The 23,215-nt window shown below is 45.4% G+C and overlaps 1 protein-coding gene across 2 annotated transcripts in view; it reads right to left on the bottom strand.

Moving 5' to 3' along the window:
- PKD1 (polycystin 1, transient receptor potential channel interacting) overlaps nt 1–23,215 on the bottom strand; it is a 92,575-nt gene that overhangs the window by 25,743 nt on the left and 43,617 nt on the right. For both annotated transcript variants that reach the window (XM_044304842.1, XM_044304843.1), the window contains exons 8-22: nt 23,016–23,142; nt 20,428–20,726; nt 18,715–19,482; nt 16,667–16,798; nt 16,169–16,344; nt 15,952–16,085; nt 11,419–15,032; nt 10,869–11,018; nt 8,694–8,837; nt 8,304–8,583; nt 7,980–8,193; nt 7,743–7,902; nt 6,265–6,411; nt 5,760–5,904; nt 294–896 (exon numbers count right to left, since the gene is read on the bottom strand). In XM_044304842.1, coding sequence (XP_044160777.1) covers nt 294–896; nt 5,760–5,904; nt 6,265–6,411; nt 7,743–7,902; nt 7,980–8,193; nt 8,304–8,583; nt 8,694–8,837; nt 10,869–11,018; nt 11,419–15,032; nt 15,952–16,085; nt 16,169–16,344; nt 16,667–16,798; nt 18,715–19,482; nt 20,428–20,726; nt 23,016–23,142 — 7,093 coding nt within the window. The remainder of the gene's footprint in view (nt 1–293; nt 897–5,759; nt 5,905–6,264; nt 6,412–7,742; nt 7,903–7,979; nt 8,194–8,303; nt 8,584–8,693; nt 8,838–10,868; nt 11,019–11,418; nt 15,033–15,951; nt 16,086–16,168; nt 16,345–16,666; nt 16,799–18,714; nt 19,483–20,427; nt 20,727–23,015; nt 23,143–23,215) is intronic.

Genomic DNA, 23,215 nt, shown 5'->3' with positions numbered 1-23,215 from the left:
AGACGGATCATTAAAGGATAGCCTACTTGCTGGCTATCACATGCACTAGATACTATTGAGTTCTATGTAGAAACAGTATGCAGTAAGCTCTTGAGCTCCCTCTAGTGGTGACTGCAGGCAGACAACATTTTATCATTTAACTCTTCTTTGTATAAAAGAAACTGAGCTCTGAACACACCAAAGATGTATTAAGAAACTGTTCTGCACAGAATTTTGAAACTAAAATACACTTAAAAAATGGTGGACATTTACTGGCGTTTTTTTGCGCTTTGTATGAAGGGTCATTCACTCACCATCCTGCACCGTGTAAGTAATCTGTATATGAAGTCCTGCGTTCTTATTACTGCTCTCTGCTTCGAGGTCCACTTTCACCGAGCGCCGTCTCTCAATGTTGGCCACGCCAGCTGTGATATTCCCGACACCAGTGTTATTGGCAACGCTAACCGTTATGGCCTTTTCCGAATCCAAGCTCTCCACCGGGATCTGGCTACCATTACTAGTCTGGAACTCCATAGATGCCACCTTGGTGGACACGGTGTAGTTGCTGATGAAGCCGTAAGGGTAGGGATTAGAGTCCACTTGGAACATGACCTGGATGATGTCGGTGAGGTCCGGGAAGGTGCTGTTAAATCCTTGTGGAATGAAGAACTGGCAGCCCGTCCTGTTACTGTAGCAGAGCAAGTTGAGAGGATCCGAGCGTTTGCCCCGGGCCAGGATCTCCCCACCCTGGAGGGTCAAAGGCTCCTCATTCAGGACCCTCGACTTCATCAAAATTCTCATGAGGTCAGAAGAAAGATTGTAAGCTTTGGAGGCAACAGAGGCATTGTTGAGGGCACCACATAGCTTCTCTCCTTTGTGGACGAAGGACTTGGTGTTTACCAGATGGATAACATCACCTGTCAGGGAAATAAAAACATTAAAGGGATTCTTCTGGGATTTAAAATTCAATGACCTATCCTCAGGATAAGTCATCCATTTCTGATTGAAGGGGGTCGGACTGTCGCTGTTTGAAGATGCCTGTGGGCGCTGAAGGCTCCTCGCAGCTTACCAAGCACAGCGCCGTACATTGTATAGTGGCTGTGCTTGGTACTGCAGCCTTGGCCTATTCACTCGTATAGGACTGAGCGAAAAATTGACCATGTGACTAACAAACGTGACATCACTGGTCTTTAAACAGCTGGTCAGCGGGTGTGCCAGGGAGTCGGACCCCCACCAGATAGTGATGACCCATCCTGAAGACAGACCATCAATACTGAACTCCCTGGAAACCCTTTTAATTTGGTAATTTCACTGTTCTTTTCACTTTTTTTATACCTGTCCGATAATCTTGAATATTTAATAAATATTAAAAGGGATGTTCAAAACTGTGAAAACATGCCTGCTTTCTTCCAGGAACATCGCCACGCCTGTCTATAGATTACGTCTGGTCCATTGAGCTGCCATACCACGCACAGCCTGTGGAGAGTTGTGGAGCAGCTGGTTTTGGAAGAAAGTTTCCACATTTTTTAAAATTCTGTACAACCCCTTTAATTGTACATATGTGCATAAATGACTATGCTGCCAACAGTCATGAATTTTCAGAGATAGTCAAATTTTGGTCCGTCCGGGCGAAAATGGGTTGGGCATAAATAAACCTAACCCTACCAAAAAGTGAGCGTTCCCTTTTGGGATTGGAGCGGGGCTTCCATGCCCTGAATTTACCAACTACAGTGTTAGTAAATTGGCATATATACAATAGCGGTCGGTAACATGCGGCACGTGTGCCATAGGAGGCACTGTGACTAGTTTGGGGAGGACGATGAGCTTGGGGGAAGGGGGAACGAGGACTGTGACTAGTTTGGGGGTGGGGGGATAATGGTGAGCTTGGGGGGGATGTGGGAAAGAGCACTGTGATTAGTTTGGGGGTGGGGGGGATGGGGGAACGAGCACTGTCACTAGTTTTGGGGTTGATGGTGAACTTGGAGGGGATGGGGGAATGAGCACTGTGGCTAGTTTGGGGGTGGGGGGTTGATTGTGAACTTGAGGAGAAGGGGGAACGAGCACTCTGGCTAGTTTGGGGGTGTGGGGTTGATGGTGAACTTGAGGAGAAGGGGGAACGAGCACTGTGGCTAATTTGGGGGTGGGGGGTTGATGGTGAACTTGGGGGGATGGGGGGACGAGCACTGTGGCTAATTTGGGGGGTTGATGGTGAACTTGAGGAGAAGAGGGAACGAGCACTGTGGCTAGTTTGGGGGTGGGGGGTTGATGGTGAACTTGGGGGGATGGGGGGACGAGCACTGTGGCTAGTTTGGGGGTGTGGGGTTGATGGTGAACTTGAGGAGAAGGGGGGACGAGCACTGTGGCTAGTTTGGGGGTGTGGGGTTGATGGTGAACTTGAGGAGAAGGGGGAACGAGCACTGTGGCTAATTTGGGGGTGGGGGGTTGATGGTGAACTTGAGGAGAAGAGGGAACGAGCACTGTGGCTAATTTGGGGGTGGGGGGTTGATGGTGAACTTGAGGAGAAGAGGGAACGAGCACTGTGGCTAGTTTGGGGGGTTGATGGTGAACTTGAGGAGAAGGGGGGGAAAGCACTGTGGCTAGTTTGGGGGTGTGGGGTTGATGGTGAACTTGAGGGGAAGGGGGAATGAGCACTGTGGCTAGTTTGGGGGGTTGATGGTGAACTTGAGGAGAAGGGGGGAAAAGCACTGTGGCTAGTTTGGGGTTGGGGGGTTGATGTGAACTTGGGGGGGATGGGGGGGACGAGCACTATGGCTAGTTTGGGGGTGGGGGCTTGATGGTGAACTTGAGGAGAAGGGGGAACGAGCACTGTGGCTAGTTTGGGGGGTGGGGTTGATGGTGAACTTGAGAAGGGGGAACGAGCACTGTGGCAAGTTTGGGGGGTGGGGGGGTTGATGGTGAACTTGAGAAGGGGGAACGAGCACTGTGGCTAGTTTGGGGGTGGGGGGTTGATGGTGAACTTGGGGGGATGGGGGGACGAGCACTGTGGCTAGTTTGGGGGTGGGGGGTTGATGGTGAACTTGGGGGGAAAAGCACTGTGGCTAGTTTGGGGTGTGGGGTTGATGGTGAACTTGAGGGGAAGGGGGAATGAGCACTGTGGCTAGTTTGGGGTTGATGTGAACTTGGGGGGGATGGGGGGACGAGCACTATGGCTAGTTTGGGGGTGGGGGCTTGATGGTGAACTTGAGGAGAAGGGGGAACGAGCACTGTGGCTAGTTTGGGGGGTGGGGGGGGGGTTGATGGTGAACTTGAGAAGGGGGAACGAGCACTGTGGCTAGTTTGGGGGTGGGGGGTTGATGGTGAACTTGGGGGGATGGGGGGACGAGCACTGTGGCTAGTTTGGGGGTGGGGGGTTGATGGTGAACTTGGGGGGATGGGAGGACGAGCACTGTGGCTAGTTTGGGGGTGTGGGGTTGATGGTGAACTTGAGGAGAAGGGGGAACGAGCACTGTGGCTAGTTTGGGGGGTTAATGGTGAACTTGAGAAGGGGGAACGAGCACTGTGGCTAGTTTGGGGGTGGGGGGTTGATAGTGAACTTGAGAAGGGGGGACGAGCACTGTGGCTAGTTTGGGGGGTGGGGGATGATGGTGAACTTGAGGGGAAAGGGGGAACAAGCACTGTGGCTAGTTTGGGGGTGGGGGGTTGATGGTGAACTTGAGAAGGGGGGACGAGCACTGTGGCTAGTTTGGGGGGTGGGGGATGATGGTGAACTTGAGGGGGAAGGGGGGACAAGCACTGTGGCTAGTTTGGGGACTAAAGGAGGATGGTGATCCTGCATTTGATTGCTGGGGAATGATGGGGAGCAAGCTATCTACTTTGTGGGGTGGCGATGGTGCGTCTGATTGTGATTACTATGTGTGTGGGACGAAGGGTGAAATTTGGATTGGGGGTGAGCTGTGATATTATTATGGGGGTGACTAGTATATGTGGCACCAGTGTATGGTGGACACTGGCTGGACGTCCCCAGTCGTCAGTACATATATGTTTTGTGGGGGGTTCTTCCTATTTTCTCCGGAGCAGTGATATACTTTATTATCCATATATTTGCCGGCAATTTTTCTAAAAAGTTCTAAACCTCTTTAATTTCGGGATAACTTTCCCGCACGTCACACTGAGCGCTTCAGCTTTGACTTTTATTTTTTAAATTGGCACTCCGTACAAAAAAAGGTTGGCAACCCCTGCCAATGATTATGGTGTACGGTCAGGCCTCACGTGAACGCGGTATCCCCGGCGGTTGTAGCTGAGGACTGTACAATGCCGCCTCGCAGATGATGACAGATCTCTCCCCGTAGCTATGGAAGCCTCGTCGCTATAAATTCCTTTCCTCTGCGAGCACAAAAGAGACTTATAATTCAGCCAGAACTTTTTTTTTTTTCTTCCCGGCGACATCTTTACCGCTATTAGCTCTTTCTATCGTCCCACTGCTCCCGTGTAATTATCCGGCTGCGGGAAAAAATCTTCCTCTATGAATTTACAATCCTAGATTACGACTCCGGCGGCATTTCATAAACTGTTTGTTTGCCTCTGTTGTTTGCCTAGGGGTCTGGTGGAAAGTAAATCACCTCCGCCTGAAGAAATGATCACGAGAGAAAAAAACACGTCCTTCATCTGCTGGAAAAATCTAGATCGTTTCAATTTATTCCGTCATTAAGCGCTCGTCTGTAGATTCTGTGCTGTTGCTAAGCAACCAGGGAGCTTCGTTAATGGAGGCAATATCTTATTTTATATTACAATTCAACAATAACCTTCACTGAGCAGAATTTTTTTAAAATATAATTGCAGAATCTTGATATTGGAGAAATCGCACAGGAATGATCAGCTTAACCCCTTAGTGACAAGCCCTTTTTGGGCCTTACTGACCAAGAGCTATAACTTTTTTATTTTTCCGTCTATATAGCTGTATGAGGGCTTGTTTTTTTGCTTTTTTTTTATAACAGACAACATTTTGATTGCTTTTAAAATACAATGCACTATCCCTATAGTTCATTGCAATTTTATGTCAGTGCAATACTGACATTGACCAGAAGGCTGCGCCAGAGAGACACAGCCTGCTGGAAACTATTCAAGGCTGGTTTGGGGCCTACATCAGACCCCAGCCAGCCTTTACACGCATCGCTATTGCAGGGTGCCGATGGGAAGCAGAGGGAGTCCGCTCCCTCTGTTAGCACTTTACATGCGGCGGGTGCCATTGCCCACGGCATGTGAAGCGTTAAACAGCCCGGATTGGCACTTCTGCCGGTCCGGGCTGTTAGAGCAGCAGTGCGGCTCTCATATGAGAACCGGGGACCCGCTTAGACTGGGCCGCCGTAAAGAAGCCCAGCCTACAGCCCCTTAGTGACCGCCGTAAAAAGGTCACTGAGGGGTTAAAGGGACATCTGGTTTAAAAGACCCATTTTCAGAATTTATACAGATGGGGCTCTCCTATTCAGGACCCTCATCTGTTAACAGTACTGGGGAGCAGGTACAAAGACAGTCGGCCCTTGGAGGACTTACATGGACAGCCCGAAATCAGGGGTGCAGCTACAAGGGGTGCAGAGGTAGCAGATGCACCTGGGCTGTGATGCCTGACGTCTCAAAATCCACATAACAAAAGACGGAAAGTGGGAATCCCTGTTACACATTCTGCATTGGGGCCCCTTTTTCAAATAGGAACTGTGCAATGCTTCATTTCACCTGAGGAGGCGCTGCAGGATAACAGATCACTTAATTCCTGGTCTGTGACCCCCTACTGAAAGACAGCTGTATGGCAGGCGTTATCTTACCCATGATATTCAAGATGTTGTCAGCAATGGTGGTCGGGGTCATCATTCCTTGTGTCGTTTCATTCTGCAAGATGGACATCATGGCTTCCAGCTTGCTGAGCGTTGTCCGCTGACAAGACACACATGCCAACTCCTTACTGGCCACCTGAAGACGTAAGAAGCGGCAGCCTTGGTTATACCTGCCATGGCAATCCATTTTGGCATCTACTTATAGAGCGCTGTGGACACGTTCAGTCTACGTCTCAGGACTGGTGTGAACAGGACCTTAAATCAAAAGATTTAACCCCTTTCGTACCACAAGAGATTTCTGGAAAATTGGAGAAACTGTCAGCATTTATTTAAGTAACAGAAATCTCTGAGTGGTGCACAAGGGGTGTGATCTTCCTATAGAGCTCTATCAAGAACTTAGTGAAGGCCCAAGAACACAGCCTTCACCAAGATGGTGGCTGCAAAGTCAATATGACCCGTATAACCCCAGTACACCTGCTCTAATTCAGCTACTTACCGTACACTGCGCAAGCGCTGCTGCGATCTGCCGTATATCATCCACCGTGTTAACTTTCAGAGATATGAGGGCATCGGTTATATTTTTGCGCACTTTCCCAAGGGTCTGCTCACTTGCCTCTTCCTGCTTGCTCATGACTTTTTCATACTAAGAGGATAAAACAGAATGACATTATAGAGATCTACACAGTATAATACATATCTATACCATTTAAAGGGCATCTGTCAGCAGTTTTGTACCTATGACACTGGCTGACCTGTTACATGTGCACTTGGCAGCTGAAGGCATCTGTGTTGGTCCCATGTTCCTATGTGCCCGCATTGCTGAGAAAAAAAATATATTTTAATATATGCAAATGAACCTCTAGGAGCAACGGGGGCGTTGCCATTACACCTAAAGGCTCTGCTCTCTCTGCAGCTGCCGCGCCTTCTGCACTTTGACAGGACCAGACAGTGAAAATATCACCACACCTGGTCCTGTCAATCAAAGTGCAGAGTGCGCGGCAGTTGCAGAGAGAGCAGAGCCTCTAGGTGTAATGACAACGCCCCCGTTGCTCCTAGAGGTTCATTTGCATATATTAAAATATATTTTTTTTCTCAGCAATGCGGGCACATATGAACATGGGACCAACACAGATGCCTTCAGCTGCCAAGGGCAGATGTAACAGGTCAGCCAGTGTCATAGGTACAAAACTGCTGACAGATGCCCTTTAAAGGGATTGTGAAGAAACTGCTAAATACCCTATTAAAAAATAATTAGAAGGTCCCAAGATCGAGTGGAAAGTAGTTACAATGAGTGTCTGTCACTCTGGAGGAACCTGTATATCCTTGTATTAGGCTAGTTTCACACTAGCGGCAAGCTGTTCCGGCGGGTGAACAGTCTGTCGGATCCGTCCTGCCGCTAGTTCACATGTGTCCCCGGACTGCCGCTCCGTCCCCATTGACTATAATGGGGGTGGAGTTACAGCAGCACGACAGCGCACGCCGAGAGGCGGCCGGACTAAAGTACTGCATGCAGTACTTTTAGTCCGGCTGCCTGTCGGTGTGCGCTGCCGCCAGAACTCCGCCCCCATTATAGTCAATGGGGACGGAGCGGCAGTCCGGGGGCACATGTGAACTAGCGGCAGGACGGATCCGACAGGCTGTTCACCCGCCGGAACAGCTTGCCGGAGTCCCCTGCCGCTAGTGTAAAAGTACCCTTACATGGACAACCTATTGATTTCAATAGAAGCTGCAATTCCTCATTTCCCCTGTGGAGGTGCTGCAGGGAAATTTAACACTTGCTGCCAGGCACCCAAAAGTCCACAAAGGGGCTAGAAACCAACTTTTATGAAATTCTGAATGGAAATACTCAGCTGGTAGTACTGATAATACATCTGGCCGGCATCCGGCACATGTGATGCCTCAGCGTCTCAGACTACTGGGCTCTGCCAACCTGAAATTCCAGTAATCTGGAAACTGGAATCCAGTGAGCTGTACCTCATTCAGAACGGTGATGAGAGCCAAGGAATACTCAGCAACATGCTGGGGGTCCCCCTGCTTCAATAAACCCCGCAAGCGAGACTCTGTGAGGTTGTGCAACCATTCTGCGAAGCTCTGAAATCGATCTGGGAGGACTGGCATCAAAATACCCATGGTGCTGTAACGGAGAGAGATGCATGGTAGGTTCACTTTACTGACACGCTGGCGAAGAATTTGATTGCTGGATCCACTTACTGGTTTAAGGCCACCGCTGTTGCCCCCTGCTGGTCCTGCACAAGTATAGAAACTTCCACCATGAAGTTGGACTCCTGGTAGCCAACAGGCAGGAAGGTGATGTGCTCTGACCGGCTGCCCTTGTAGACCCAGAAGTCATCGCAGTGCCCGCCGCGGCAGCGCTTAGCCCTCAAGATGAAGACTAGAGACACCTCATCTTCTGTATCTCTCCATCCTAAAAAGATGATCGGGTGAGAAGTTTATAGAGCAGGACGAAGATGAATGTTATGTTGATCTCCAGTGCCATGTAAGTGTTCGCCATGGTTGAGTATAGAAGGTACTGACCTGTACAATCAAAGTGGACTGGGTCGGTCAGCGCATGGATGGTCCCATTAGGAAAGATTCTACAGGTTCCCCCAGAAGGTGGACTATTGGGGAGCAGATCTATGGATGCGAATCCTTCTTCCTCCATGGTGGGATCGCTGACATGAAGGGTGAACGTGTACCCCTCCCCGTCTTTTAACACTCCCTGTCTGAGAACGAGGTTCAGCCCTCGGTCTCCTGTGGTTGTGGTGCTGGTATTGAGGATCAAGGTCTTGTTGCTGAAGCTCTGAGCTGTCCACCTCTGCTGGGGAGAAGTCGGTCAGAGATGGAATGTAATACAAACAGGATATGAAGGGGCACTAGATTATAACGGGTAGGGGGGGTATCCCACTAGATCAGTGCACATCTTACCCCAGACCGCGCCTCATCCTGACAGTTACTGCAGGATCCTTCCAGGTAAACATAGGAGCTGGCGCTCACTTCATACACAGACTGCGCCTTGCAGGACACACACTTCAGAGACACGATGGGAATGCTGCCTTTTTTAATTAATACCTACAATTAGAAATATCTACATGTCAAGCTCTTATGCGACAAACATTACTGTAAACCAAGATTTATGATACCTTGTTATATCCTGTATACTAAGTACAACATCTTCATGGACCAGTACTGATGAAAATAATGCTGCCCTACTGTACAAGAATATCACTACTATAAGGCTACATGCACACGACCGTTGTTTTGGTCCGCATCCGAGCCGCAGTTTTTGCACTTCAATGGGGCCACAAAAGATGCGGACAGCACTCCGTGCGCTGTCCGCATTCATTGCTCCGCTCTGTGGTCCGCCAAAAAATATAACCGGTCCTATTCTTGTCCATTTTGCGGACAAGAATAGGCAGTTATATTAATGGCTGTCCGTGCCGTTCTACAAATTGCGGAACGCACACGGACGCCATCCGTGCTTTGCGGATCCACAATTGGCGGACTGCAAAACACACAACGGTCGTGTGCATGTAACATAATACCGCCTCCTATGTACAAGAATATAACTACTATAATACTGCCCCCTATGTACAGGAATATAACTACTATAATACTGCATCCTATGTACAAGAATATAACTACTATAATACTGCCCCCTATGTACAAGAATATAACTACTATAATACTGCATCCTATGTACAAGAATATAACTACTATAATACTGCTCCTATGTACAAGAATATAACTGCTATAATACTGCTCCTGTGTACAAGAATATAACTACTATAATACTGCCTCCTATATACAAGAATATAACTACTATAATACTGCCTCCTATGTACAAGAATATAACTACTATAATACTGCCTCCTATGTACAAGAATATAACTACTATAATACTGCCTCCTATGTACAAGAATATAACTACTATAATACTGCTCCTATATAAAAGAATATAACTACTATAATACTGCTCCTATATAAAAGAATATAACTACTATAATACTGCTCCTATATAAAAGAATATAACTACTATAATACTGCTCCTATATAAAAGAATATAACTACTATTATACTGCTCCTGTGTACAAGAATATAACTGCTATAATACTGCTCCTGTGCATAAGAATATAACTACTATAATACTGCTCCTATGTACAAGAATATAACTACTATAATACTGCCCCCTATGTACAAGAATATAACTACTATAATACTGCCTCCTATGTACAAGAATATAACTGCTATAATACTGCCTCCTATGTACAAGAATATAACTACTATAATACTGCCTCCTATGTACAAGAATATAACTACTATAATACTGCCTCCTATGTACAAGAATATAACTACTATAATACTGCTCCTATGTACAAGAATATAACTACTATAATACTGCTCCTATATACAAGAATATAACTACTATAATACTGCCTCCTATATACAATAATATAACTACTATAATACTGCTCCTATGTACAAGAATATAACTACTATAATACTGCCTCCTATGTACAAGAATATAACTGCTATAATACTGCCTCCTATGTACAAGAATATAACTACTATAATACTGCCTCCTATGTACAAGAATATAACTGCTATAATACTGCCTCCTATGTACAAGAATATAACTACTATAATACTGCTCCTATGTACAAGAATATAACTGCTATAATACTGCCTCCTATGTACAAGAATATAACTACTATAATACTGCCTCCTATGTACAAGAATATAACTACTATAATACTGCTCCTATATACAAGAATATAACTACTATAATACTGCCTCCTATGTACAAGAATATAACTACTATAATACTGCTCCTATGTACAAGAATATAACTACTATAATACTGCCTCCTATGTACAAGAATATAACTACTATAATACTGCTCCTATGTACACGAATATAACTACTATAATACTGCCCCCTATGTACAAGAATATAACTACTATAATACTGCTCCTATGTACAAGAATATAACTACTATAATACTGCTCCTATGTACAAGAATATAACTACTATAATACTGCTCCTATGTACAGGAATATAACTACTTTTATACTGCGCCCATGAAGGAACATTATCACTCACCGTTTGGTTGGTGGACTCAGGATGTCTATCGGGTTTACTGATAGTCAGGAAAAAGGTGTACTCCACATCAGGTTCCAGCTTTGACTTGTGTATGGACATCTCACCCATATCTGAAGTGACTTCTGAATTACATGGAGCACTCTGTAAACTCTAAAAGGAGCATTTGAAACATTTGTTTTTAGACCAGCATTATAGCAGAGCATCTCGACAGAAAATGTCAGTGGGGGCTTTAAAGAGGACCCGTCCCCTCTCCTGACTTGTCTGATTTAGTAACTACTTGCATTCCCCATGTAGTAACAGTTCTGGAGCATCTATACTCATCACAAGTTTGGGGGGGGGGGGGTGTACCTGCAAGATCTGAAAATAGCAGATCTTTTTTATCGGTGGCTTTAATAAAGATTGTTACATTTTGGAGATACTTTTGGATGTGTGACTTTTTATATAGTCCTTCTTTTCTATCATATACTTTAACTGGAAGAGTCCAGCTAGCGCAGCAACATAATGGATGATTGACTAATGGATATGTATAATGGATAATCGAACGTCTTACCTTTGTCAGCGTTGTACATGACCATTTATATGAGAGGGGTGTCTGCTCTTCTTCATCAAGATTTGGGTCATAAGACTTCTTCCCATCCAATATTAAATCCCGACTACTTGACCAAACTCTATAGGATCCTCCGTCTATGATCGGCACCAGTCTGCTCGGCAACATCGTAACATTGGCATAACTGCTTTTAGACAATGGTGTGTCTCCAAAGGACACTGAGAACACAAAGCAATAGTCTCCAATCTCGAGAGCTAGCTTAGGCACTACCAGCTGAGGTCGGCTCATATCAACATTCAGAAGGTGGACCTTGTCAGACTCGCGGTAGTGAAGGCAGCTGGCTGCTTTGTAAATCTCCCATAGGTGTTTGGTTTGGTAGCTGATACATCCACGGAGATTGATCTCAGCCTCAATATAATTCTTCTGGGATCTTCTCATAATCACTTGAGTAGGCAGCTCTAGCTGTACTTCTGGTTCCTCGCACTCAAGTATCCGTGTGGTCACAGTTATTACAGAGACCCAAAAACTGATTAGATTAGAGGCATTGACCTTCACCTTAAAGTCTCCAGGTGCCTGGTAAGTATGGTTGAGAGATGCTGAGTATGTTACTAAAAGAGGAGTATTATCTCCAAAAGACCATTCATATCTAACATCCAGAGGGCTTGGAAGCACGAGGGCATTAAATGTTACACTTCTGTTTACGAATGCATTGACTGGAATCAAGTTGAGTCCTACAATCAGTTCTTGGACTTTTATAAACTTTGAGATGTTCTGACTTCCCAGAGCATTCGATGCACTGATGTGTATGGTGAGGGCTCCAGCACCTACTGGGGTGTAAGTCACATTTCCTCCTGCTAAACTGGTGGCAGGGTGACCCTGCAGGTCAAAAAGCCAATTGTAGGCAACCAAAGAACCATGACTGACTGCTGCTCTGAAGTTTTTCTCGATCCTAGCTGGTATGGCATCTTCACAACAATTTACAAGTTTCAAGTTCTTTATGGCTTCAAGCACGGATATCATGACCGTTGACCGTTCTTCACTCACTTCGTTTTGTGCCACCACAGTCACAGGATAGCCACCAATTTTGTTAAACTCGTATGTGTAAGTGGTACTGTTAAGAACAATGGAGAAGTCTCCATTTATGGTCAGCATATAGCGGACAGAGGAACCAGCAGACAAACTGATGTTGAAGGTGACCAACTCCCCAGGTTCCACCTCTATCTTGCTCACGTGCAGTTTCAGACCATGTATTCTGTCTTGGACTGTGATGTTTTTGTATGCAATTTCCCAACTCACATCATTTGAGGCATTGAGGCTAATTGTGAAGAACCCAGCTTCCTCAAATGGAACAATGGCCACTTTTCCATCGATGTTCCCACCAGGAATGCTCCAGATCCATGACACATTTGTACCATGCTGAACACTGCTGGTGAGGTACAAGACAGTCCCCGTGGGCACATAATCTCCTTTATGGTCCAAGCTCATTATGGATAAACCCTCAACTGGCTCTTGAACAAAGATTGTGATTGTTGAGTTGAAAGAGCCTAATGTGTTGTTGGCAATGGCAAGTACCTCCTTTGGACCAGGGCTTTGAAAACTATACAATATGTAGGATTCATAAGTGAACCAGACCACACTTTCCTCCAGATACCAAGTGTACATCACCCCAGACCCACTGCTCAAACTCATAGTAATGTTGACTGTTGTGTTGAGAGGAGCTGGATTAGGGAACACCAAGAGATGAATTTGGCCAAGGGTTTCCACAAACACCACGTTGATCCTGACGCTTGCATTTCCCAACATATTGACCGCCTTGAGAACAATGGTATAAGTTTCAGGTTCCACACTCATGAACTGATAAGTTTTGCCTGTCCCACTCTGAATTACACTGTCATTCTTTAAGATAAACCAACTGTATGAAATATTGGTCCCATCTTTAATGGTGGCCTGTAGAGGTAGGCTCTTGTTGGTCGGGAAACAGCAATCATTGACCAAATCACCTGTTGCAATTTGAAGTCCTTCAATGGTCTGTAATACATATATAACAATACTATCCTGGAGGGAACCGAGTTCATTCTCAGCCGTCACGATGACGTTAAATGTTCCGATAGAGCGGAAAGTGTACGAAATTGTGGAATTACTAAATATTGGAGAGCAACGATCACACAGTATCCATGAATATCGGACATCATCTCCTGACTTGAGGAAAGCAGAGAAGGTCACGGAACCGTTCAGAGGAATCACAGTCCTGGTGGCGTTCATGGTTAGTCCATGTATTCGAGTTTTGACTGTTATGTTCATATGGGTTCTACTGCTACTTACACCATTGAAACCATTCAGAATGATGGTAAAGCTCCCTGTGGTGTTGTAAATATAAGTCACTGTCTTTCCTTCAGCTGTGTTCCCATCTCCAAAATCCCAGTGATATTGAACTTTAGTTCCAATTCCTACGGCCGAAAATAAGTAGATGTGATCTAGTTCCAAAAACTGTGTCCCATTGTGTTCAATTTTGATAGTCCCGATGGGTTCTTGGACATCTACCAACGCAGTACCATTGTGGAAAGAGACGTTGTTGAACACAGACACCATTACTTGATACACACCAGGAACTCTGTACAAGAATTGGACCTCCGTCCCACCGTTATATCTAGAACCATTTGCCCCAAAGTCCCATACATATCTGTACTGGTAGGCAGGGAAGACAATGACTTGGAAATGACTTTCTTTGCCTAGACTTATATTCTGTTGTGCCGGCAATAAGGTGACGTTGACGATTTCAGGCTCGATGCAAACATTGGTGTAATAATAAGCTTTGTTTACCTGGCTGGAGAGTATAAGGGAAAGCGGGAATATTCCACTTGACGAGAAGTCCCACTCTACTGATGGGATCCCATAAATGGTGATACTTGAGGAATTGTTGCCAAAGGTCCAGTTAAAGGTATAGTGTTCATAATCCCCTGTAACATACGCCGTGAGTGTCACATTCGCATTTTCGAGGATGCAAGTAGAGGGTTCTATTTTAAGTACCTGTAGGACATACACGCGGACTTGAAGGAACTCCGACAAAGAGTTGACCGCATTGCTAGCAGTTACATTAACCGTGTAATTTCCATCTTTGACATATGTATAGTTCATCATAGGCTCGTTACCCTCGAATATGTGCCCATCGCCCATGTTGAACCTCCACGTGATATTGTCCCCAGTTTCCACCGAAGCATTGATAAAGGTCTGTAAGCCCCTCTCAGTTGGTTCATCAGATGACACAACCAAACCGGTTATCTCCTCATAAACATGGACGGCCTTTACTGCCCATATCTCACTGATGTCATTGACAGCATGGACACTGACGTTGTATGTCCCAGATCTGGCATACGTGTGATTCAACGCTAGCTCACTGGTATTATAGTAGAAGGTGCCATCACCCAAGTCCCAGGTGTAGAGGACACCGAATGGTGAGGGTTCAGGGATTACTTGAAAAATGACAGATTTCTCACTGACCAAGACTGGAACATCAGTAACAATGGTTAAGTTGGTCAAGGATCCTTGAACCTGCAGGGGAACCTCCTGAGACGAGTTTTCATACTTGTTGAAGACGGTCAATGTCAAATTGTATTCTCCTGAAAAAAATAAAATAAATGTGTTTGATTTACAAGAAAACTGCATTTAGCAATTTTTTATATACTTGTTTTAATGTCAGAAAAACACTCTTCATATTTGAAGGTATAGTTTAGAACATATAATTATAAGGTTTAAGTGAAGGGGCTGACGTAGTAAAAAAAATGCTCAAAATGGTGTAAAACAATAAAATAAGTCATAATCTCCTAGCTGATCTAGTTCCGACCCTGGTCCCCTGCCAGTCTCTACTTCCTGGTCCCTCTTGACACACAGGAAATGGCTGCACAGCTAGTAGAGGTCACTACTGCAGCCAGTCATTTCCAGTGTGTCGGGAGGAACCAAAACGTAGAGACCGACAGGAAACGCCAGAACTGGATCGGTAAGGCGAGTATGACTTATTATTATTTTACACCATTCTAAGCATTTTTTCCACAATTGTAAGTTATCATTTATTAAGTTAAACTGTTCTCTGCCCTTTTCAAAAGACAAGAAGCCCTTTAAAGGGGTATTCCAATGGAAAAAAGAAATATGTGGGATGGTGATGAAATTGTTAAAAAAAAGTAAAGGTAGCGTATCTCCCGGAACTGCTGTTCAGAAAGTGCATGGGTCCCCGCTGCGGTCCACTTCCTGCTCCTGTCTTGACATGGCAAGATATGGCTGGGAATGGTGCTCAGCCAATCACTGCCTGAGGAGGTGACCTTGGCTCAGCCGCTGATTGGCTGAGTGCCTTTCCCACCCATTTCCTGCTGTGTTGAGACGTAAGCAGGAAGTGGAGAGCAGTGGGAATCCAGACAGTGTCGGAACGGCATCGTCAGGATCGGCAAGATAAACATAAGCTAGGGGCTATTTTACCTTGCGGTAATCTCATAATGCACAACCTGATCTGAACCATAAAATCATTTTAGAGGGCAAATATCTCACCGGATTCCTGATAGGTGTGGGTAATGTTATTCTCTATAAGCACCATATGAACAGACAGGTCAGGAACAGGGAACGACTGGTTATATGGAGGCTTGAAATGATAATCTTCTTGTGTGCCATCCCCAAACGTCCACCTGGAACATACAACATGTTAATGTGACGTGGGTCTCCAAGCCTGTCCATCCAGAAGTTACGAATAATGTATAGAGAGACTCGCCTGAATGTGGCCTCAACTGCAGAGTCAAGTATGATGGTAGCAGAGAGCTCTAGCAATGCATTCTGGGTCACAATGCTTGGGACTCCACTGACTTGAAGACTTCGCATTGGGTTCATCTGCTCTACTGTGACATTGTAGGTTAAGGAGGCACTGCTGACGTGGTTGGAGGCGGTCAGCTGTGGAGGAAAACACAACAGGATCCCTTTAATATGTTTCATCTGAAAAATTCAGATTCGAGTGCAGATCATCTCAATTTCCTCTTCTCCACCTAATGCATGCTCACAGGGGTCCAAGAAGATAAGATAGGTACTGCGTCAGGATAGGTCACCCATATAAAATTGATGGGGGTCCGACCACCAGAACCCCCTTCAATCAGCTGTTTGAAGGAGCCTATTCTGAGGAGGGGTCATTGATAATGAATTCTTGGAGGACACCTTTAATACCAAAGTATTACTTGAGCAGCTGATCAAAATATAAAATGACCATAATCGGCTTTACCGTTAGCTTGTACACAGCTGACGTCTGGTAGATTACATTGAAGACGGTGTAGCAGTAGGTAAGAGAAGAGCGATCGTCCACTGTCCATTTGAACACCACGTCAGATCCAGACTCCACAGAAGCCACATTGTTCTGAAAGGCAGAAGGAAACAGGAGGCTACATGACATATTAAAGGTGGAAGTAAATCACAATGTACATTGAAAGTAGAGTAAGAGGAACTGCCTAACAGATTGTCAGAAAGTCCCCTGAAGCTCCTCATGGGCAGTGCTCATGTCACATGACCATGGATGGCAATCATGGTTGGAAGATGTAAAACCAATAAGGACAAAATCTCACCATGGCTGGTAGAGCTTAGCTGCTACATTCAAATAGCATCAGGATGATGCCTGACATCAGTGTTGGGGACTATTGGAGGTCAACAGTGTGGAACCAAACCAGAACTTAAAGTCAGGTTATAAAAAGATCTGCTTTTTGTATCTGTGTTTTGTAATTGTAAAAAACAAAACATTTAAATTCAGGAGTGTTCCAACTTTATGCAGGTCGGTCAGGAGACTCAGACAATCTGTACTAAGGAGCCCCTTTGACAGACATTGAGAGGGACCTGTAATGTGCCGAGGCAGGTCTATGGAACCTGCAGCTTTTAGAGTAGGGCAGTTCAGTGATTGTCACCACTGTGCGACTTTTACACATGACTGTGAATCATGCACCCAAAGACGACATGTAACCCTAGTCTAAAGGTGGCCGCACTCATTAGATGAATTCAGCAGGGATGGCAGACCATCTAATTTGTATGGGATTGTCCCAACTTACTCCCGGTGGCAGATGTTGGAGAAAAGAAGGGCTAGGTATGGCGGATAAGGGTATGGCAGCGGCATATTCTCCTCTCCCATTGAGAACACATGCATGCGCCTTCAAGCCTAATGTGTATTCGCATGGGGTTGCCGGGAGGAATTGCTGTTGGCCTAAAGCCTATGACCACCATTAGTCTGCTGACTGATCTGAATTCTTAAAGGGAAATCCATTTAAAAGTGACAGATACACAAGAGGTCACATCCATGGAGTTATCATTTTGAGCTCTGTGGGTTACTGTCATGGACAGGTTTCCTATAATAACCCAATGTTGGTGGCTACAGGGGTGGAGGGAGCTTGATCGGAAGAGATCAGCTCTGCTTATTATAACTGTAATAATGGGATGCAGATTTGAACATAAGGACCGCACATGGTGAGGGCGCCCTGGGAAACCGGATGGAAGAAGAGACAGGAAAACACTGCACAGGCGGACAGTCTCCGACTGCGGTTTATGCCTCATTTGCAATAATACATTGCAGTATTCTGCTAGGACATTTCGGTGATACGGAATCCACCTGCACAGCAGAACTCTGAATACAGCCACTTACAAGACCAGTCTGTAGACACTATAACAAGTTCTCTGTCTCTATGAGTCATAACTCATGAAGAGATGTCTCGTCCAGACAATCCCAAAGTCTCAGCCAGTGAAGGAAGGAATGGAACAGACTGGGAAATTACTGCAGGTACGGGAACCATCTGTACCTACAAGAGTCTTAGAAATGAAACCAATACTGGTTGTGGTGGCCCATGAGCTTGGACCCTAATTCCCAAAACGGCAGGGTGACCCTGAAAAGAGCTTTGGAGATTTAGGGGGAGATTTATCAAGATTGGCGTTCCCATAGATCAATATTGTTCCCCTGTGTGCTAGAGTAATATGCACCTAAGTTATGAAGAGGGAGATGCCCCTTAATAAATTAGGTGCATCTCTGGTACTTCATAAACCAGAAACTCAAATCTACGTGAACTAGAGGCTGGTGTAGACTAGAGCTGTAACTTACGCCAATTTAAGCTAAGGTCAAGTCCTTCCTCCAGAGTGAGACACTGTTTGTACCCACTCTCTACTCTGGCCAAGAGATGAGGATCCTGAACAGAGGATTAACTGCACAGTCACTAAGAGGGTAGGATGAGAATAGGGTTTTTACACCACACAACCCCTTTAAGAGCTAAACTAATAAAAATGAAAAGCACTGGAACCTACCACCCGGGTGTTGACCAGAACTCTCTCCTGTGGGTATGGGCTGATGCTCAGTCCTCTGATGGGTTCCTCCATTTTTACTTGAATTGTTCTGTTTTCTGAGCTTATCTCATTTTCCACTAATATAACGACTTCCACAACTTCTTTGCCGAGACCCTGGAGGTTGATCTCGGCATAAGAAATGTCACTTCCTACTGCATCACACTGAGTGTTGCGTGTGGAAATCACTGGAGGACATGTTTGCCCAAAGCTCCAGCTCTGGTTGGTGCCAACCCAATAGGCTGTCGCATTGGAACCTGTGAGGAGTTTGAGGACCAGAACAGTGTTATTGACAGGGACATAATAGATCTCCTCTTGAGGGATTGGGTAAGCCACTTCCAAGCCTGAAACTGGTGACACCACAGTGAAGGTACAAGAATGATTAGCCTCAAGCAACTGGTTACTGAATTTTGCCATGACGGTGTATCTGCCAGGATTCTTGAGACCACCATTTGGTGAATGGCTAAAAATATGAGAATTTTCTTCAGAGGTACCAATGACTCTTATGGAGCAAGATGCTCCACCATCGACTTTACTGGGCCAATCAACTGTGCTGTTGACTAATAATCCTCCGAGGAGATCCCCAGGAATGCAGTCCATCCAACTCTGCTGGTGAACAACGTGGTAAGATCTGGTAGAGTGGCAATGCAGAAACTTTTTCGGTGGTGCATCATGCTGGACCACAATGAGGGAACCCGGTAGCACCTCAATGCTCACATCCTCAAAAGATGCCTAAAAAGTCAATGAAAAGAAATGTAATCAATCTTTTAAACACCATGACCCGGTAATCATAACTAAAGGGGCATTCCAATTCTAGGCCTGCTGTATTAAAACTCAGCCTTGTCGCAGTGAAGACTTGACCTGGACCTGGTGACCCCCTGGAGACAAAAGTTGTGTACACTCTGAGTGTCCATATGGAAAAATGGATGTGTGACTTTCACCTCTGGGACGCCCTACAATCCTGAGAATTAAGGGGCCATAGTGCTGCACCTCCTTCTAAGGTGTCCCTGAACATCCCAGCTGGCCCCATTCACTTAACTGGGCCATGCTACACTTCACCTCATAGTTTGAGACCAGGGTGCCGCTCTGCAGGGAAAGACTGTGATGTGACAGCAGCTAAACCAGTTCTGTGACCCCTTCGTTCTCAGGATCAGTGGGGTCCCAGAGGTCGGACACCAATGATCATATAGTGATGTCATGGGCCTTAAAGTGCAAGTTAAGGCTGCAATAAAATGTTCCTATAGAAATGAATAGGATCCATTACAAACAGTATAGATTAAAAGTGACAACCACGCTTCTGGTAAAGAAATGTGCTTAGAGAAGTTGTCATCTTCGTTCCCCCACTTGTCTTGTCAACTCATGCATTGGGGATATGAGTGGCTAGCAATTAGCAAGACACCATCTCTAATGAGGAGGAGAGATAGGGACTGAGGTATCCCATTCTAGCAACTATTGGGGGTCCCAGTGGTTGGACCACCAATATAACCCATGGGGACCTGTCGTCTCTCTCTGTTTTAGTAAATAATTGCAAGTAACATTTTTGGAGCATGTTTGCTTAGCAGAGCTCATTCAGCAACCCTTCTTTAATTTATTCTTACATGTCCAGGAGGAATAACAGAGGGATATTGAAATGCAGAGTTGTAAGAAAGGATAAAGTACAAAGTCTTGGCACATTACCAAATACTGAGTTGCGTTTCCTGGAGGTATTATGAAGAAATACTCCTTCATCAGGATGAAGTTAGGAAGACTGTTACTGGACTGGGTTGGCAATGAGGTGGCAGAGATGGCATATTCGGTGGCAGAGATGGCATATTCGGTGGCAGAGATGGCAGATTCGGTGGCAGGGAAGCAGCCGCTCTCCACCGGTAAAGTGCTGTTGGTGTAATTAGAAGGCTCCAGATCTTCCTCACACTCGGGGAAACTCTCGTTGATGGGCAGGGGGGAAATTGGAGAGAAGGTACTTTTCACCAGGCAACCTGGAGAATAAAAAGGTCAGAAGGGAAAGTCAAGAGATGCTTCATAAGAATGCATGATATCATGAGGAACAGCAAGACAAGCTGTCCTCCTTACGTCTACACTAAGACGAGCCATCCTCCTTACATCTACACCAAGAGGAGCCATCCTCCTTACATCTACACCAAGAGGAGCCATCCTCCTTACATCTACACCAAGAGGAGCCATCCTCCTTACATCTACACCAAGAGGAGCCTTTCTCCTTATATCTACACCAAGAGGAGCCATCCTCCTTATGTCAACATCAAGACGAGTCGTCCTCCTTATATCTACACCAAGACAAGCCGTCCTCCTTATATCTACACCAAGACAAGCCGTCCTCCTTATATCTACACCAAGACGAGTCGCCCTCCTTATATCTACACCAAGACGAGCCGTCCTCCTTATATCTACACCAAGACGAGCCGTCCTCCTTATATCTACACCAAGACGAGCCGTCCTCCTTATATCTACACCAAGACGAGTCGTCCTCCTTATATCTACACCAAGACGAGCCGTCCTCCTTACACCACCTAAGTTAAGGCATATCTATCTCATATCTATCTATCCATCTATCTAATATTTATCTCATATCTATCTATCTTATATCTATCTATCCATCTATCTAATATCTATCTATCTCCTATCTATCTATCTATCTGTCTATCTAATATCTATCTCATATCTCTCTCTCTATCTATCTCATATCTATCTAATATTTATCTCATATCTATCTATCTATCTATCTATCTATCTTTGCCAGAATACATCTGTATCCCTGGACTAGCTCTGCCTATCTACAGCAACCCTCAAAGGAGGGAAGGAATGTATAAACAGTTATGACAATGATGTAACAATGTATCGTATGGCTAAACCTAAGCTACAGATGTAGTGGAGCTGAATTTGTCATTTAACTATTTGGTGTTGCACATTTTTTTTCATAGTGGTAACTATCCGTGGTCATATAATGCAGTCGGCTCACTTACAGTCCTATGTAAAAAGACATATAAACACTAATCCCACAATGGCTTTGCTACTACATCTGACAAACCCAGCACTGCTACATCTACAGTCATACAGGGTTAACAGAGCCCTCACTCTACAGATTATAAATGACTGCACCCATCCCACATCTCCATCTAAGATGAATGATGTGCCCCGGATTTAGCCGTATGATTATAATCCGGGCAGCGCGGTGTACCCACACCCTGACAAAGTGCAGACGCTCCCAAAAACTCAAAGTATCCTTTCCACACCAAACAAAACAGGGAGTTCTGTTCGTGTTTGTATGCCGTCTCCATGGTAAGCACATACTTTGGTCGATTCTCTAGAATTTCTAGCTACTCTATGTTTGGGTAATGTTGATCGCGTTTGCTGTCAGCCCGAATTTCCTTCCTGCAAGTGCACCCCATGGAGAAAGCGACCGCCGACCAGTATCAGCCATTCACACCAAGGTATGCTGTGCTGTATCTCCAGAGGCTGGGGACCAGCGCCGCTCTCTTTTGCGTCCTCACACTGTCACATAACGTCGGGGGAGAGGGTTATGCAATGACTTAAAAGGGTTGTGTCACGAAACATAGTCTACATTTTTCAAACCAGCACCTGGACCTGAATACTTTTGTAATTGCATGGAATTAAAAATTTTGCACAGTCACTGAGTTATTCAATAAAATGTATCTGTATAGCGCCACCTGCTGTTTGTTATTTTCCTTATTTTTTGTCCTTCTCACTGAGCTGGTCGCACATGCTCAGTTTAAAGCCGTATGTTCTGTTAGAAGCTGAGGCAGTTGCAGGGAGAGAGCTGCAGCAGAAAGGACACGCCGCCTGAGCAGCCAGGCGGAAGATAATGTAGCAGAACAACTGGAGCAATGAATGAGGAGATCTCTGGATCCATGTGAGGTACAGGGCTGGTTCTAGCTCTGTTAGAAAGAGGTTGGCATGTACTATGTGATGTCTGATTTGAATTTTTTACATCAGTCACGGCATAAGCCCTTTAAGGCGCATTGACACTGCAACGATTAGCAAACAAATCTTGGAAGAAAGCGTTCCTTCCCGAAAATAACCTCATCGGGTGATCTGCAGCACCTTTACATGGGCAGATTATCGGGAACGCGTGTTCGTAGGAATCCGAACATTGGGCCATGTAAATCCAACTTAATGCTAGCAGCCGGCTGATGTGGGCCGCACCAGAACCCAGTTCCATATAGAAGGTCTCAGTTACTGATACAGCAGCTTGTTATATGGCTTCAGTTCACACAGGGTTAGGCTCCTACCTTGCACTGTACTTGGGGTGTATACTTGGAACCTCATCTGGGCAGACTCTTCCAGATCTTCAGTAACAAATTCTAGAGCTGATAAGTAGACGGTCTGTGTGAACCTGAACTCAGGGAACATCAGCACCTGACAAAGAAGTAGAAGTTACCATAGTGAACACACAAAGGAAACAGAACTGCTGGTGGAGTCACTGATCCTG

The sequence above is a fragment of the Bufo gargarizans genome, chromosome 8 (genome assembly GCF_014858855.1).
Source record: "Bufo gargarizans isolate SCDJY-AF-19 chromosome 8, ASM1485885v1, whole genome shotgun sequence".
Taxonomy (NCBI): Eukaryota; Metazoa; Chordata; class Amphibia; order Anura; family Bufonidae; genus Bufo; species Bufo gargarizans.
The sequence above is the reverse complement of the archived record's forward strand: the minus strand, read 5'-3'. Positions and strand labels throughout refer to the sequence as shown.